The following is a 13,809-nucleotide window of genomic DNA, read 5'->3' on the forward strand; positions in this document are numbered from 1 at the left end:
TGTGGGACAGAGCTGGGGTGGAGGTGGGGAAGGCTTCCTCACGCTGGAGTCCCTGGAGCTGAGGGCTCAGCCCTACACCCTGAAGGGATGTTTTGGGCAGCCCAGGCAGCCCTGTGCTCCCTGCTCTCCTGCAGGGATTCAGTGGAGAGCACCAGGAGATGTCCGCATCGCTGCTGGTAGTTCACAGAATCACAGAATGGTTTGGGTTGAAAAACACCTTAAAGATCATCGAGTTCGAACCCCCTGCCGTGGGCAGGGACACCTCCCACTAGCCCAGGTTCCTCAAAGCCTCATCCAGCCTGGCCTTGAACCCCTCCAGGGATGGGGCATCCACAGCTTCTCTGGGCACCCTGGGCCACTGCCTCACCACCCTCACAGTGAAAAATTTCCTCCTAATATCTGACTTAAATCTCCCCTCTCTTAGTTTAAAACCATTCCCCCTCGTCCTGTCACTATCAACCCATGTAAACAGTCGCTCCCCCTCCTGTTTATAAGTAGTTGCCCTGTTGTATCAAAAAGCACTGACATCAGGCTTTTAGTAATCAGAGCATTTAATTTTCCATGGTTTTAGTGTTTAGCACATGCATAATTTTTTGTAGGTTTAGTGACAGTTCTGCATTTTTGGAACATTCAGGTGGTATAGTCAAATTTTGGTTTGAATCTCAGAAGAAAAACATCTAGTTTGAGGAACATGTTGTCTCCTTGTCAGTGGCCACACACAATCTTCCTTTGAATTTCGCAGAGCTTTGAATGAGTGAGGCATTTTTGTGCATTTCATCTAGAGTTTTTGCCTCTTTTTCCTCTACTTCCCTGGAGGGAAAATGGGCATTGCTTTTTGGGAAGAGATGAGAGGGGAGAAGGAAAAATGGGGTTTTTTTGCATAGTGTTAGTGACTAAAACATCCTGTTATTGAGATACATTCTATTAAAAACCATATTATTTTTATTCAACTCTTGTTATTATTTTAACAAGTAATAATAATAATTTGTTAAAGAAATTCTGATGTTTCTTCCAGTGTTATACTTCCCCTACCAGATAACGTGAAAGAATATTTGCTGGACGATGGAACGCTTGTGGTTTCCGGAAGGTAAAAAGTGTTTCCCCAACATCCTCCAAGTATTAATACTGTTTTATGTTCTCAGCACTATTTTAAATACATGTATTATGTTTTGCATCGTTGAGCTTTTTAAGTTTGACTGGTCTGGCTGCAGTAAACCTCATACTGTGTGAGTCTGTGAAGGGGCTGACTGTTGCTGTTAGCAAACATGCCTGATGCAGATCCTAAAATCCATTTAATACACTTGATTCTAGACTGAGTGGGGGCAGGTTTTTTCATTTTTCCTCTGCTTTTTCTTGCAGAGTCTACCAGTTTCTTGGGTGCACATCCTGCTGGTTTACGTTTGGTTGCTTTGATACTGTTAGCTCCACTTTAGAGGCTTGACCTTGTCCCAGGCCATTCACATGCCTGCTGCCTTATCCAGGGCTGAAGTGACATTAACTGAGTGTACTTCTCAATAAAATAAGCTACATATACAGTCCGCACTCCATAATTTCCTAACTGGTACTTTGCCTCTCACAGAGCAACAAATTAGGCTGTGAGTATAAGGGAGCTGTGTCTCATTTCTCAGGAATCAATTTATATGAAATTGAAGCTGTTTATACACCTTGTAAAGATTAAAGGTCTTTTTTAATTTAAAAATTCTTTTTTTATAAAAGGTATCCAGAAAATCAGAATAAACCATTTTGGATAAGAAGTAGTATTATCACCTGCTTCTTCATAATGGTGCAGCTTATTTAGTGGCAGACATTTGTTTTTTAATCAGTCTTCAGAACAGCTGAAACTGAGGGTTTGACTTTACAGCTATGTTCACAATTTCTGCTGTCTTCAGTGGTATAATGGACAGCTGTATAATGGACAGCTGTATAATTGACTGAAATTATATTTTTCAAGATGTTTCCAATTTAAAATCCCTTTTAGAAACCAATTTTTCTCTGAGTTCAACTTTCTCAGCTAGAAGTGAATGTGATCTTCTTGCAGTCAAGGCCAAGATCATTTGTAATCTTCAGTGGTATCTGACCTCTAGATCTCAAAAACTGAATTAATAGTTTAAATCCCTATGGAAGTGCAGTAAGGGACCGCAGAGACTTAGCTTGTTGAAGAGTTGGCTTCTGGCAGGGGCATACATTTGAACTTACCCTGTTTGCTACGCTGACTTGCTGTGAATAAGTCTTCTTCAAGAGCTTGGTCTTCTCCTTTGAGATCTTCACACTCAGTTATGTTGCTCAAAGAACTTAAAAAGTCACCTAGAACTTCAAGGGCATATTTGCAATCAAGTGCTTTCTCTCAGATATGCTGATGTTGACAACAGCAGATCTCACCTGTGGAGAAAAAGGAACTTCTCAGGAAGAAGCTCATGGCTATGTTTCCACTTCCCATAGGATCTTCCTTTCTGTGTGTGGAGTGTGGGGATGTTTTCTTTTCAGAGCCAGAAACTGACAGGTCGATATCTGAAAGTCAAGTTTTATGAATTTTTACTTGGAAAAGGAGTATGGAGCCAAAGCATAATTTAAATCTAATTTGTTTTTTTTTTTTTTTAAAAAGTTTGTTTAATTTGTGCTTCTGTGAGAGGACAGTAAAGTTGGAAAAGAGTGGTTGGCAGGGTGTTGAAAAGCTTCAATTATGGCATTTTCAGAGCAGAAGGTGATCTGCTAATTTGAAAGAAGCCAAGTGGTTTGGGTAGGGCCCAAGTCTAATGCCAGGGTGTTTGTTCTTTGGTTTTCAGTACTGGCGTGCTCTGATTTTTCTCTGCCAGGGGTTTTGAGGCTTCATCTTCTTATGAAAACATGTTGAGATCATCAGCTGATAGATGCTGTGGAAATGTAATGTACATGGTCAAGTTAAACTTCAGTGCTTAATTTTTTTTCCTGCTAATTTTTTCTTCTAGAGAAGATCCACCAAATCATGCTCAAGAGGGGAGTGATGATGCAGAGGAAATACAGGCGAGTATAAAATGCAACTTAATGTCAAGTCTCTTGAGAAAAATATGAATATGCAACCTTTTCTGCATAATTTATAGGTGTGGAGAGTACTTCACCAAAATAATAATAATAATAATGTGGTAGCTGGCTTGAGAAACTTAAAAACATCATCTATACTGTGATGCCAGAGGTATAACATGTTTCTGTGCTCTTTCACAGACAACTTTTTAATTTTTTTTGTTTCTTGATAATTGCATTTGTAATAATGAGGAAGGAATGTTGAAGGATGTTGGAAATGAACTTAGTGCTGTTTCATGCCCTGAAAATTTAGGAGGAAAAGTATATTTGGAGGAGTTATTTCAAGAAACAGTGAAAGTTTCTGAGACCAACATAGTTCGGAAGGGTATTCTAGAAGAAAAACACTGAAACATGTTGCAAGTGCAAGGTGACAGAAGGTACAAAAAGGGCATGAAAAAGAAATGTAAATGAAACTAATGGATCATGAGTCTAAGGCTAGAAGTACTGGAGCTGCAGACAAGCTTTAGACAGGGAAGACTCCGAGTTCTGAAATGTCCAAGTTTGTGATATAAATCCCAATTAAAATATATAGGTGTCTTCTTTTATCCGTACTTCAGAATAGTACTTCTACTGAAGATACAGTATTTTTCATGTCTTAATTTACAGCCGTAATAATTGGAGGATGGTGATGTTACATGCCAGGAGCTCCAGGGCGATGGTTTGATCTACGTGTTGTAGGAAGCCATATGGATTCTGATATTCTCATAAGTTAGAAAGGATGTCTTGGGAAACTAGTAACTTTTGACTTTTTTCGTATTTTTAACAGTGGTCAGATGATGAGAATACTACAACGCTTAAGGTAAGGTCCTGTAAAAGCCTAATGTGGGTTTGTCAGCAGTATCCTTTCTGCAACCTTGTGGTGTAAACTTGTTGCCACTTAGAGATATCTGTTACTGTATTTAATGTTTTTCAGACCATTCTAGATGAAAAAAGTTTGGTGGTTTCATTTTATTTAATTTAAAGTAAAACTCTTTTCTTCATCCCCAACAATCACACACTTGTTAGACTATAGGAAATTAGCTAAGGTATGGCTCTAAATATAGCTGCCTTTCATTTTCACCACTTTGAATATCTCTCAATTACTTAATCAGACTGGATGCAGAAGAAATGAAGCCCCTGCAGCTCAGTTTTCACAGCTTTTCTCTTACACCTTTGCCATGATTTTCTCCTAAGTACATTTCTTTCTGCCCTCTTTTTTTTTTTTTTCCTTTCCCTTTTCCTGTCTTTATTCTTCTCTCCTTGCACTGAGCCTGGCTTAGAATGAATACGAACCAGGCTTCCTTGATCTTTTTTTACAACTTTTTTGAAACTTGCTGTTGCCCTATCGTAGTCAAAGTTACTATACTTCCACCCCTTGTCTGCCACTGATACTGTTACTTCACTTCTGTTAGCTCCTTAATGTTCAACATTGTGCTGAATTGCTCACATTGGATTTGGCACAATAAAAACACAGCGCCTGCTTTGAGTTGCATGTGTGCTAGCACAGGATTTATAGCGTAGATTTTAAAACTAATACATGCCACATTTGCACACACTAACAGCTTCAATTCAAATATCTAAGATTTGATAAAGTAGATGCCTTAGGTGGAAAATTATTCAGAACAAGGATTTTGGTATCCATCGTGTCTTTTGAGAAGCTCATGTTAGTGTTGCTAAAGAAAGAATAATGTACTAAGGAAAGATTCAGAATGTCTGAAGTTCAGTCTAGGTCACTGAGCTAGAACGTGAGAGGGTTTTTTTAAGTGTCTGCATTTGGAGGGGCTGCAGAAAGGAGATGCCAAAATGTATAAAGTGTTTTTGATCACTTGTGTGGCTGTGAGGGCTTTGTTGTTTTAGAGACATCACTTAGCTTTAGCCTAGAAGTTACCTTTGAGTTGAGTTTAAGAATATTCAGACAGAAATAGCATTCTTATATACTTTTTGCTATAAATCCTATTACATTAAAAATCTTTGACATATACCTGAAATCCTTTCATATTGTTTTAAAGGTCATCAATCTGTTTTTTTCTGTAGCACCACATTCAGACTGGTGTTTATAACATCCTGAGGAGTTTTTTTACCCTGTTTCGCGTTTACAATATTGACAGTGTTCTTTACGAGACAAGGTTTGCTAGTCTAACCTGTACCTTTGCAGGGTGTCCTCTATTTTGATACAATATGTCATTAAGGAGCTACTTTAAGACAAAATTTAAGAGCTGATTAGTTAAGGTATTGCTAGCAACATTTTGTAAAACTAAAGCTTAAATGAGGAGCTGTCACTCATGCCTATGAATTGATTTATTTACTTTTGCTCTCTTACTGTACTCCTAAATGCAACTAGACAACCATTACAAACCAGAACTGATTTCTTTCTTCCTTTTAATACTTTAACAGAATACTACAATATTTGTATTTTAGTTTTTCCTAATACTTTTTTGAAGTTTTCTTTGTTTGTTTGTTTTTAAATCATCTTGGATATTATTTGTATACAATAATCTACCATCAGGTATAAAACAACAGGTATGTATTTAAGGTCTGTTTATCTGACTTGCACGTTTGCCAGCTGTTACAGCTTTCATGATGAACATTATGAAGTTTTGGGTTTTCTCCTGAAGTTTGTGGAGTCTTGCTAGTAATGAGAGTGAGAACTGGAAACATGTTTTCAATTTTATCTTATTGAAAGAGAGTTGGTGTTGATTCTTAAGTGATTTATTTATGAAAAATCATTATTTTTGGAGGGTTCTTGGTTCCTGATTTGTGGACATGTTTATTTCTTCCACAGTATGTATTACTAATGGTATTTAGAAGATGGCTACACTTCACTATTAAATGTATTGAAATTTGGAGGTTGTTTTTTTTTTTTGTTATTTGTACAGGCACCAGAATTTCCTGAGTTTACAGCTAAAGTTCAAGAAGCAATAAGTTCCTTGGGTGGTAGTGTTTTTCCTAAACTTAACTGGAGTGCTCCAAGGGTAAGAATGCTGACTCTCAAAACTTGTAACGGATGTTATCATAAGGATTTTTTTGTTTGTTTTGTCTTAATGCATTGGAAAGTAGAAGAGACTAGTAGTTCTGATAAAGGAAGGAGTGATAGACAGGATATCAGTGAAGTATGAGACAGCAAATTGTTCTGGTGGATTAGAGCTAGATGGTGCACTGTTTGGTGAGGCTGATGCAAGGCAGTACCATCTTCCTTACATAAAACCCTGTATCCTTGTCACAGATAACAGTATGATGGTCAGACTCTTCTCATTTTAGGATGCTAGTTAAAAACTTTGCCCGGGATAAAGATTAAAACCCTCACATTTTTTAAAAAAGCAATAAACTTCCCTCTAGTTATTTTTAGGTGCTCTAACTATGCCTTAAGGATGGGTGCACCCAAATGTCTTTGTATCATAGTCTCAAGGGAAACTTGTGTTCAGTCGAGCATTCCAAGAAAGTGCCTGGAAGCAGTAAGGCAAAAACTTTTTTAATGGATTTACTCTGCTTTCAACAGAGTATTCATAAGAAAAGCAATAAATATTGTGTCTCTTGTAACACCTAATGAAGATTTCTTCAAAATAAAAAGGTAACTTTCTGCATGTATTTCAAATGTTGCACAATATTTAGTGCGGATAGATCTGCACCAGGCATTCCTTCCTGCTAGTAAAGGTGTATTTTTGGGTAATGTCCTTTTTTTTTTTTGTTTAGGATGCCTACTGGATTGCAATGAACAGCTCTCTGAAATGTAAAGCTCTCAGTGACATCTTCCTCCTCTTCAAGAGTTCAGACTTCATTACTCGTGACCTAACTCAACCGTAAGTAGATTTCTTGGAGACAATCTTATTTATACCCAGTCAAAAATACTACAACCCTCCGAGGTTGGTTTCAGTTGTTTTGAAAGATCTTACTCTTTACAGTCATGATAAATATCTGATGTGGAAATACATATTTGTGTTTAGAAGTTGCTCAGGTACAGTAATACAAGCTTCAGGTACAGCAATAAGTTAGGTGTTCTTTGAAGCTCCCCTCACCCCTTCCCTCCTCCTGCAAAAATAAATGCCAGGTCCAATTTAGTGCAGAGAATTGTGAGGCAAATTATCTTCATTGTTACGCAAGTGAGTCTGTCCTAGTAAACCAGAATTGTTTACCTTGTTTTAGTTGACAAGAGAGGAGCAGCCTCCATTTTATTCTTATGTTAATTATCTTGATTTTAATATGCAAACAAGTGAAAAGCAAACCAGGGAGACATTACATTAAAGTCGTACATGTGAAATGACACTATGGACTAAGACCATTTTTATTGAGTTGCTTTCCAGAGCAAGTAGTATTTTAATCTCGGGTTTTTTTTTCCTTCCTACCCCTCTTAGTATTTACTTGTTGCTACCTACCTTCTTCTCACGGTAATACAGCATGACTTTACCATGTCCCTTTCAAATTTTGAAGGTGGAAGATGGCTGAGACTTCTGCTAACATATTCCTAGAGCTCCTTCTGAACCTAAGTTCTTATAGCTCTTGAACAAATGCACTCCAGGAACTGTGACTAGGGATAATAGTTACAGATAAAATTACAAGGGTGATATGCTTGGGGTTTATTTTGTCTGCTCACATGAAGAGAGTACTTAATTGTATAGGAACAGTAGTACATGCGTCTGATTTGCGTCACTCATTTCTAAAATACAGCGTTCTTCTAAAAGAAAATAGAATTATTGGAATTTAATGTTCTCGTTACTGTTATTACTAGTGTTTTTTCAGAAAATCAGAATTTCAAAGAAAAAGAGCAATCCAATGCTTGGAATCCAAGAGATTGCCTTCCAGTAATTATTCAATGCTTATTTATATTACTGCAATATTTAGGAGACTCAATTAAATGCAGGGCACTTGTTCTAGGTGCTTTATAGCGTAATAGTCCTGTGTTAAGTAGCTTATGACCCGATAAGAATTGTCTTGTCTAAAATGTGAAACCAGTTGCATTAATGCTGTGCAGCTGCCTTCTTTTTTTTTATTCCTGCAACTCTAATAACACTCTTCTCCCCCAGTCTGTTGATACATTGAAAAAGTTATAGGTAGCAACATCTTCATCTTTATCTCTGCATTTATGGAGTGCTAAGCAATGCTGCCAGTCCAATTCTGATGCTAGGCTTTACATTATGTCTAACCTACAACCAGGGGAAGAGACTGAGAAGGAGGGGAGTTTATGTTGGAGTGAGAAGACAGTCTGAAAAGTATGTTGGATTAGGGGAACAATCGTGAGTATTAAGAATTTATGATTCTGGGATCATAGAGAATGAAAGGGATGGGGGAGATGAGAAATCTATTGTTTACATTTCAGAGGTGAGTGAATACTGATTCTCAGGAGACTTTAGTGCCTTACCAAGGAGCTTTTTTTCATGGTTTCCCCTAATGAGAGGCAGGTGACTTGGCCAGGTGTCTTGAGGATGGTTTGTTTGGAGAGTCGAGCACTAAAATTTAGGTGTCCTTTGTTGTAACTGCTTTCAGGACTGACTCTTGTGGATCTGAAAAGAAATGTACACTTTTTATCAAGCCCTTTGTGTATATTAAATAATACATTTTTTGTTTTCTACTATCCTCACGTATAAAGAGGTTCATCCAAAAGTACCCTGAGCTCCTTGGAGAATTCCTGTTTGGTCAACCACTTTCTAACGAGCTTGGGACACAATCGAGTGTCTAGCAAGTACCACTTGATTTAGAAGTTGTGGCAGTGCTGTGTGTTTGTTTGTGCTCTTAGTTTATGCCATTTGTATGGCAGAATGAGCTGGTTCAATTGAGCTCCAGCTGAGACTGGAATTGGTGCATTTTCTGTCAGGTTTTATCTTTTATCAGGTAAAGTTAGCACCTCAGCTATGCATCTTGCCCTCTGCAGACAGCGCTGACTTAGTGGTAGAGGCAATGAATGCATTCTAGCTCCTGTGTTGTGAGATTTCACAGCGTGGGTGTTAACTTGAACCATCAGTAATTTCACCTTGAGTTCACACCAGACTAACATCAGTAGTGGCTGAGCAGCCTGGGGCAGGCTTACTCTCTTCTACTGATCCTGCTGTGGGAGAATAACCTCTTGCAGAAAGACAACACCTCAAATTGCAGTACTCCAATCCATTTAGACTCCTTTTCCAGCGTGATAACTCCACACGCACCGCCAGATAGCACAGCTCTGCTAGTAGTGTGTGAATAAGCCAGCCCTGTGACATGATGGTGGGATCATCACCTCATCTAAAGGCTAAGGTGAAGTTTAATGTGAGAAGTGTTGCATTTATTTCCCTCCCTATAAAATCTAATCTAATGTTTAGTATAAATTTGGGCTGTGTTGGGTTTTTTTGCTGGAACACACTTTATTGTTTTGGTAAGGTAGAGTTAATACAGGCAGTGCAGCCTTGCAGTTCCCATGAATTTGCATAGAAGTAGTAGTTATGACTAGGGGAACGTGTGCAATGTATAAAATCACTTTGGTCTCTAATGTATCTTATATTTTATGAATATTTTGTGCTTGATTAAAGCACATATTATTGTCCAGTCTGTGCATGGTATTTCTAAACTACTAAGTGATTTGTACAAAATGTCCCCATCCAAACAGTGAAATGATTGTTGCTGAATCAGAATGGTGGTCCTCCTTAATTATGCTATTGATTAGCTGCCAGTTCCCTAGTCCTTAGCAAGCAGAAATTAAAAAGGTAACTGGCGTAAGAACCTGAAGTGCTGAACAAGGGAAAATTGGATACATAATACATCCAAATCCCTTGGAAAGGCTAGTCAGAGGGAGGAGAAGGGATAAATGTGCTATATTTCTACTTTCATTAGTACTCAGTGTGGTCTAAAAGTTTTTTGCCCTGCATAAGTAACGGCTGACATGTTGTATACCCTTTTTTTTTTGTTCATGTTCAATTGTTTTAACTTAAAAATCCACTTCACGGGTCAGAATATGGAAAAGACTTTGCAATGGCAATTTGAAGATCTGTTTCTTAATCCAGCTTTGCCAGTGATGTGGGATTTAAGGCAAACCCCTTTCTTTGCCTCTTCCTTTTGCATTTCCTACCTGCTTATCTGATATCAATCTATCCATTGTTAGGTCAGGGAGCTGCCCTTGCTGTAATTCTCAGCTGTTCCAAGTTCTGAGAAAGCTTCAGCTATGCAGTACTTCACTACAAACCATTAAAAAATATGGCCTTAATGCAAATATACTGATCATGTCCAGATAAGTTTTGACTGTTCTCAGTGTTTGGCTTCTTACATGATGTTGATGCTTTGTTTGGTTAAAAAGTTCAGAATAATGAGTTAACTTTCCTCTGTGTTAATTTTGTACAAATTAACAAAGGCTTCAGAGCGATGCACTTGTTAATGTAGTCCATGCTGTTTCTGCTTTAAAGTAAACATTGCATTTTACTTAGCTGAGTTCACAAAAAATTTGTGAGTGCTGTGATCCTTAACTTTTCAGGTTTTAATGTAGGCTTTCAGAAACTTAGTGTTGAGAATATGTGATTAAAAAAAATAATTCCCTTTCTAATTGGGATTTCTGTTAATTTTTATTCAAAAGAGGAGTTTTAATCACTTATTTTAAAGCCCTGTTGAGTATATTGGTTTAGAACACAGTTTTCTTCGTTATTGTTGGAATGTGTGGACTACATTTTGTTAAGACGTGATTGCCCACCTTGAAACTGGTATAAATATTAGCAAGAGTTCTAATAATATGATAATGCCCTTTCAATTATAAGATAAGCTTGTGGCTGTATGATGCTTGTTAATAAACCTTGTAAATTTTGTCAAACTTCTGAGATTGTTCCTGTTCTACAGGGCAATACTGGATGTTTTAAACCTGCAGATGCTACTTTTGGGATTTTGAACGCTAAAGTGTTCTTATTTTTCCAGTTGTTTAATAATCACGACTGTAGAGGTGAAACAAGAAGTCCTGTAAGTTCAGCCTTGTTGAAAAGCAATCTAATGCAGAGAACATCTTTTGCAGGGATTGCCCTTTGACTTCTTGTGGAGGGGCAGTACCAGTCACATGCAAGAATAGCTGCTTTCTCATGTGCACTTAAGTGTGGTAAATTGTCTCTTGGTATTTTATTGGACCAGCTGGTGCTATGGACCTGTTAATTCCAGAAGTTAATTCCTGCAAACTTTTCGAGAAGCTGGTTAGACAGGTGAAGAGTCTAAAAGTAGCCACTCAACCCTGCCAAAGCCCAGGAAACAGAGGGAAGGGACCATCTGTGCCACATTTAGTAGGAAAGAAATATCTACTAGGTTAACAGAGCAGATGAAGCAACTCCCACTGGGCCAAGGAAAAGTTTCCAAGTGTATTAATGTGCAGGATACAAAGGAACATGAGAGGAGGTGCAATTTTTTTCTTTTTTATTTAGGTATTTATAAGAGGGCTTGGTTAAAATTGAAGTGCCTGTTTCTGAGAACAGTTAGTCTGCTCTTGGGTGAGGTTTAGCCCATCAGGCTCCTAAGCACATTGCTTAACTTTAAAACCTAGCAGATGTTTCAATCCTTTTTGTTTTTAAGCTGCCATTCTGACTACATTTTTGATACCAGACTTAATGCTTCTAAATATTGAATTACAAATTATAAAGCAAATATAAAGTGTTTCTGAGATGTGAAGGAATAACAGCCTGTGTTCTCCTACCAGAATATAGGAGGCAGTGTTGGCTTACAAAGATGTGACCTGGCACTCGGATACGTTTTGCAGGAACGGTAGCTGTTAGTTTAGACTTTAGTGTAACTAACCTATTCAAGGTAGACAGTTCCACAGGAGAGGATGTGGGAAATGAACCTTTGATTATTTTTTTTTCTTTCTTGAGGTTTTACTCGCATCCCATTTTTCCTAGCAATTTACAGTGTAGTACAAGACCCTCTTTTGGGTGGTGAATGAATTTCCTCTTTCTTTTAGTCCTTGAAGTTCCAGCAAGGTTCAATATTCAAGAAATAAAAATGCAGTTCAAAGGCTGTTATAAGTTTCTCCTTGATTTTTTTTTTTTATTAAGGTTTTAAAATAAACTATGAGATGGTAGCAGGGGAACTGTCAGGTACAAAATAACTTTTACAATTCTCATTATATTCATAGTAGTTTATTATCCACAGAATAATCTCAGTGATTTGCAATGAGTTATGGCTCTATTAGTAGGATACATATTGGAAGTCTTACAAACCTTCTTAAATTGCTTTTCTCAATGTTGAAAAATGAACTGCATAATGGCTTCATGTAGTGTGTCCTGTTGTCAAGCATATACATTTGGAGATTAACATACAGCTGCTACCTATAAAGAGACCATGATCCTTCAGTTCTTGTCATCTCAGTATAAATCTGTAAACAAGCTGTTGACCACAGCACGAGGCCTGTGAGCAGTAGAGTTTAATTCTTTCACCCGTAGTACTATTCAAAATGACCGTTTTCAAAAGCTTCAGAAAAGAGAGCCCAGATATCTCTCAGTTTTGGGTTCCTGAAGTCTTTCTGATTGTTCTTTCAAGTACCTTCAAACCTGGATAGGACGCGGGTTAAAGAAACCCCGCTTAGCCTCTGCTTCTTACGATCAAAAGGCTTTATGTGATAGACAAATTCAGATGGGTCTGAACAATTGATGCTACGATAAGTTGGTAAAAAAATGTAAAATTGCAACTACCTGAAGTTGCCCAAAATTTACCCCCAAAAAAGGGGTAGTAAGTCATTAAGACTTAAGAAAAACAACATTACTGCGTCTTGCAGTATTTTTGTCTGTATTCATCATTTTGCCTGTTTGCTTGACTTGGCAGCAGTACCTGAGCAGTCTGTGTGGCTCGGGTACTGCTGCCAAGGATTTAATTTTCTGATTTACAAGGAAGGAGGAAGTATCTTTCCCCACATAGCTCTCACCTGAAATATTTGAGGGTTAAGCAGGGGATAATTTTGATTGTTTGTAAGGCTGCGTTTTGACTGCTGGAAAAGACTACATGTTATTGGAATAAAGCAGGTTGTGGGTACCCTGATCTCAGATGTGGAAGTCTGTGAGAGATAATAAAGGTCCTAGGGGGCAGGGACTGTAAAACTCCATGTGCGGGACTTCAGCTGCCTTTGTATGTATAGATTATGGTTGTTTTAGTGGAGCAGGGGGATATTTTCTTGAGCGTGGTAAGCATCTGTGCTAGTAAGAGAGGAATTTTGAGTCTAGCAAAACTGCAAGCTCTCAGGAGTTTGTTTCTATTGCCTTGACAGATCTTAAATTGCGGGGAATATAAACTGCAGTTGAAGGATGTTATCTGTTTACATAGGCTTACAGAGGTATATGATCTGTTTGATTACAGTACTTTTGGAAAGCATGCCTGTGATCTCCCTTCTTTTCTGTGTGTAGTGGATATTAAAGTCTAAACTAAAATGTGTGAGATTTATTTCTGCTGGCAGCGTACTGAATCAACTCTTGCGATAACTCTTCACTTCAAACTGAAGGCTAGGCAGCCGTGTCTCACAAACGCAATGCTTATATTGGAGATGTTCGACTTCTGGATTGCTTAACGAATATCAGTGCCAAAGGGAGATAGCACAAATGTTGCCATTTAAGACTGTTGTTCAGCAGTGACCCTTTGCACTGTTCTTCTCTGCATCAAAGTGGTTTGTTGCCAGTAAGGTCAGGGAGTACATTTGGAAGGAAAACGCACGTTCTTTTGGTAATTCCCTTTGAAAGTTACAGGATTTATTGCAAAGTTTGCTGTAAAATGACAAAAAGGTACGTGGAAGTTGGCTTGGGTATAACTGCCTCCATTCCTGAGAGTTCCTGAAAGGTGGCACACAGAGCCAGCTACTTGCAA

At 38.1% G+C, this 13,809-nt stretch overlaps 1 protein-coding gene across 1 annotated transcript in view; it reads left to right on the plus strand.

Annotated features, from left to right (window-relative positions):
* Positions 1-1,015: 1,015 nt before the first annotated feature.
* CDC123 (cell division cycle 123) overlaps positions 1,016-13,809 on the plus strand; it is a gene marked incomplete at its 5' end in the record, with an annotated part of 29,268 nt that continues 16,474 nt past the window's right edge. Inside the window, 5 exons of the mRNA XM_010087167.1 lie at positions 1,016-1,087; positions 2,946-3,000; positions 3,824-3,856; positions 5,913-6,008; positions 6,727-6,833. Coding sequence (XP_010085469.1) covers positions 1,016-1,087; positions 2,946-3,000; positions 3,824-3,856; positions 5,913-6,008; positions 6,727-6,833 — 363 coding nt within the window. The remainder of the gene's footprint in view (positions 1,088-2,945; positions 3,001-3,823; positions 3,857-5,912; positions 6,009-6,726; positions 6,834-13,809) is intronic.

The sequence above is a fragment of the Pterocles gutturalis genome, unplaced genomic scaffold (assembly GCF_000699245.1).
Source record: "Pterocles gutturalis isolate BGI_N339 unplaced genomic scaffold, ASM69924v1 scaffold48026, whole genome shotgun sequence".
Taxonomy (NCBI): Eukaryota; Metazoa; Chordata; class Aves; order Pterocliformes; family Pteroclidae; genus Pterocles; species Pterocles gutturalis.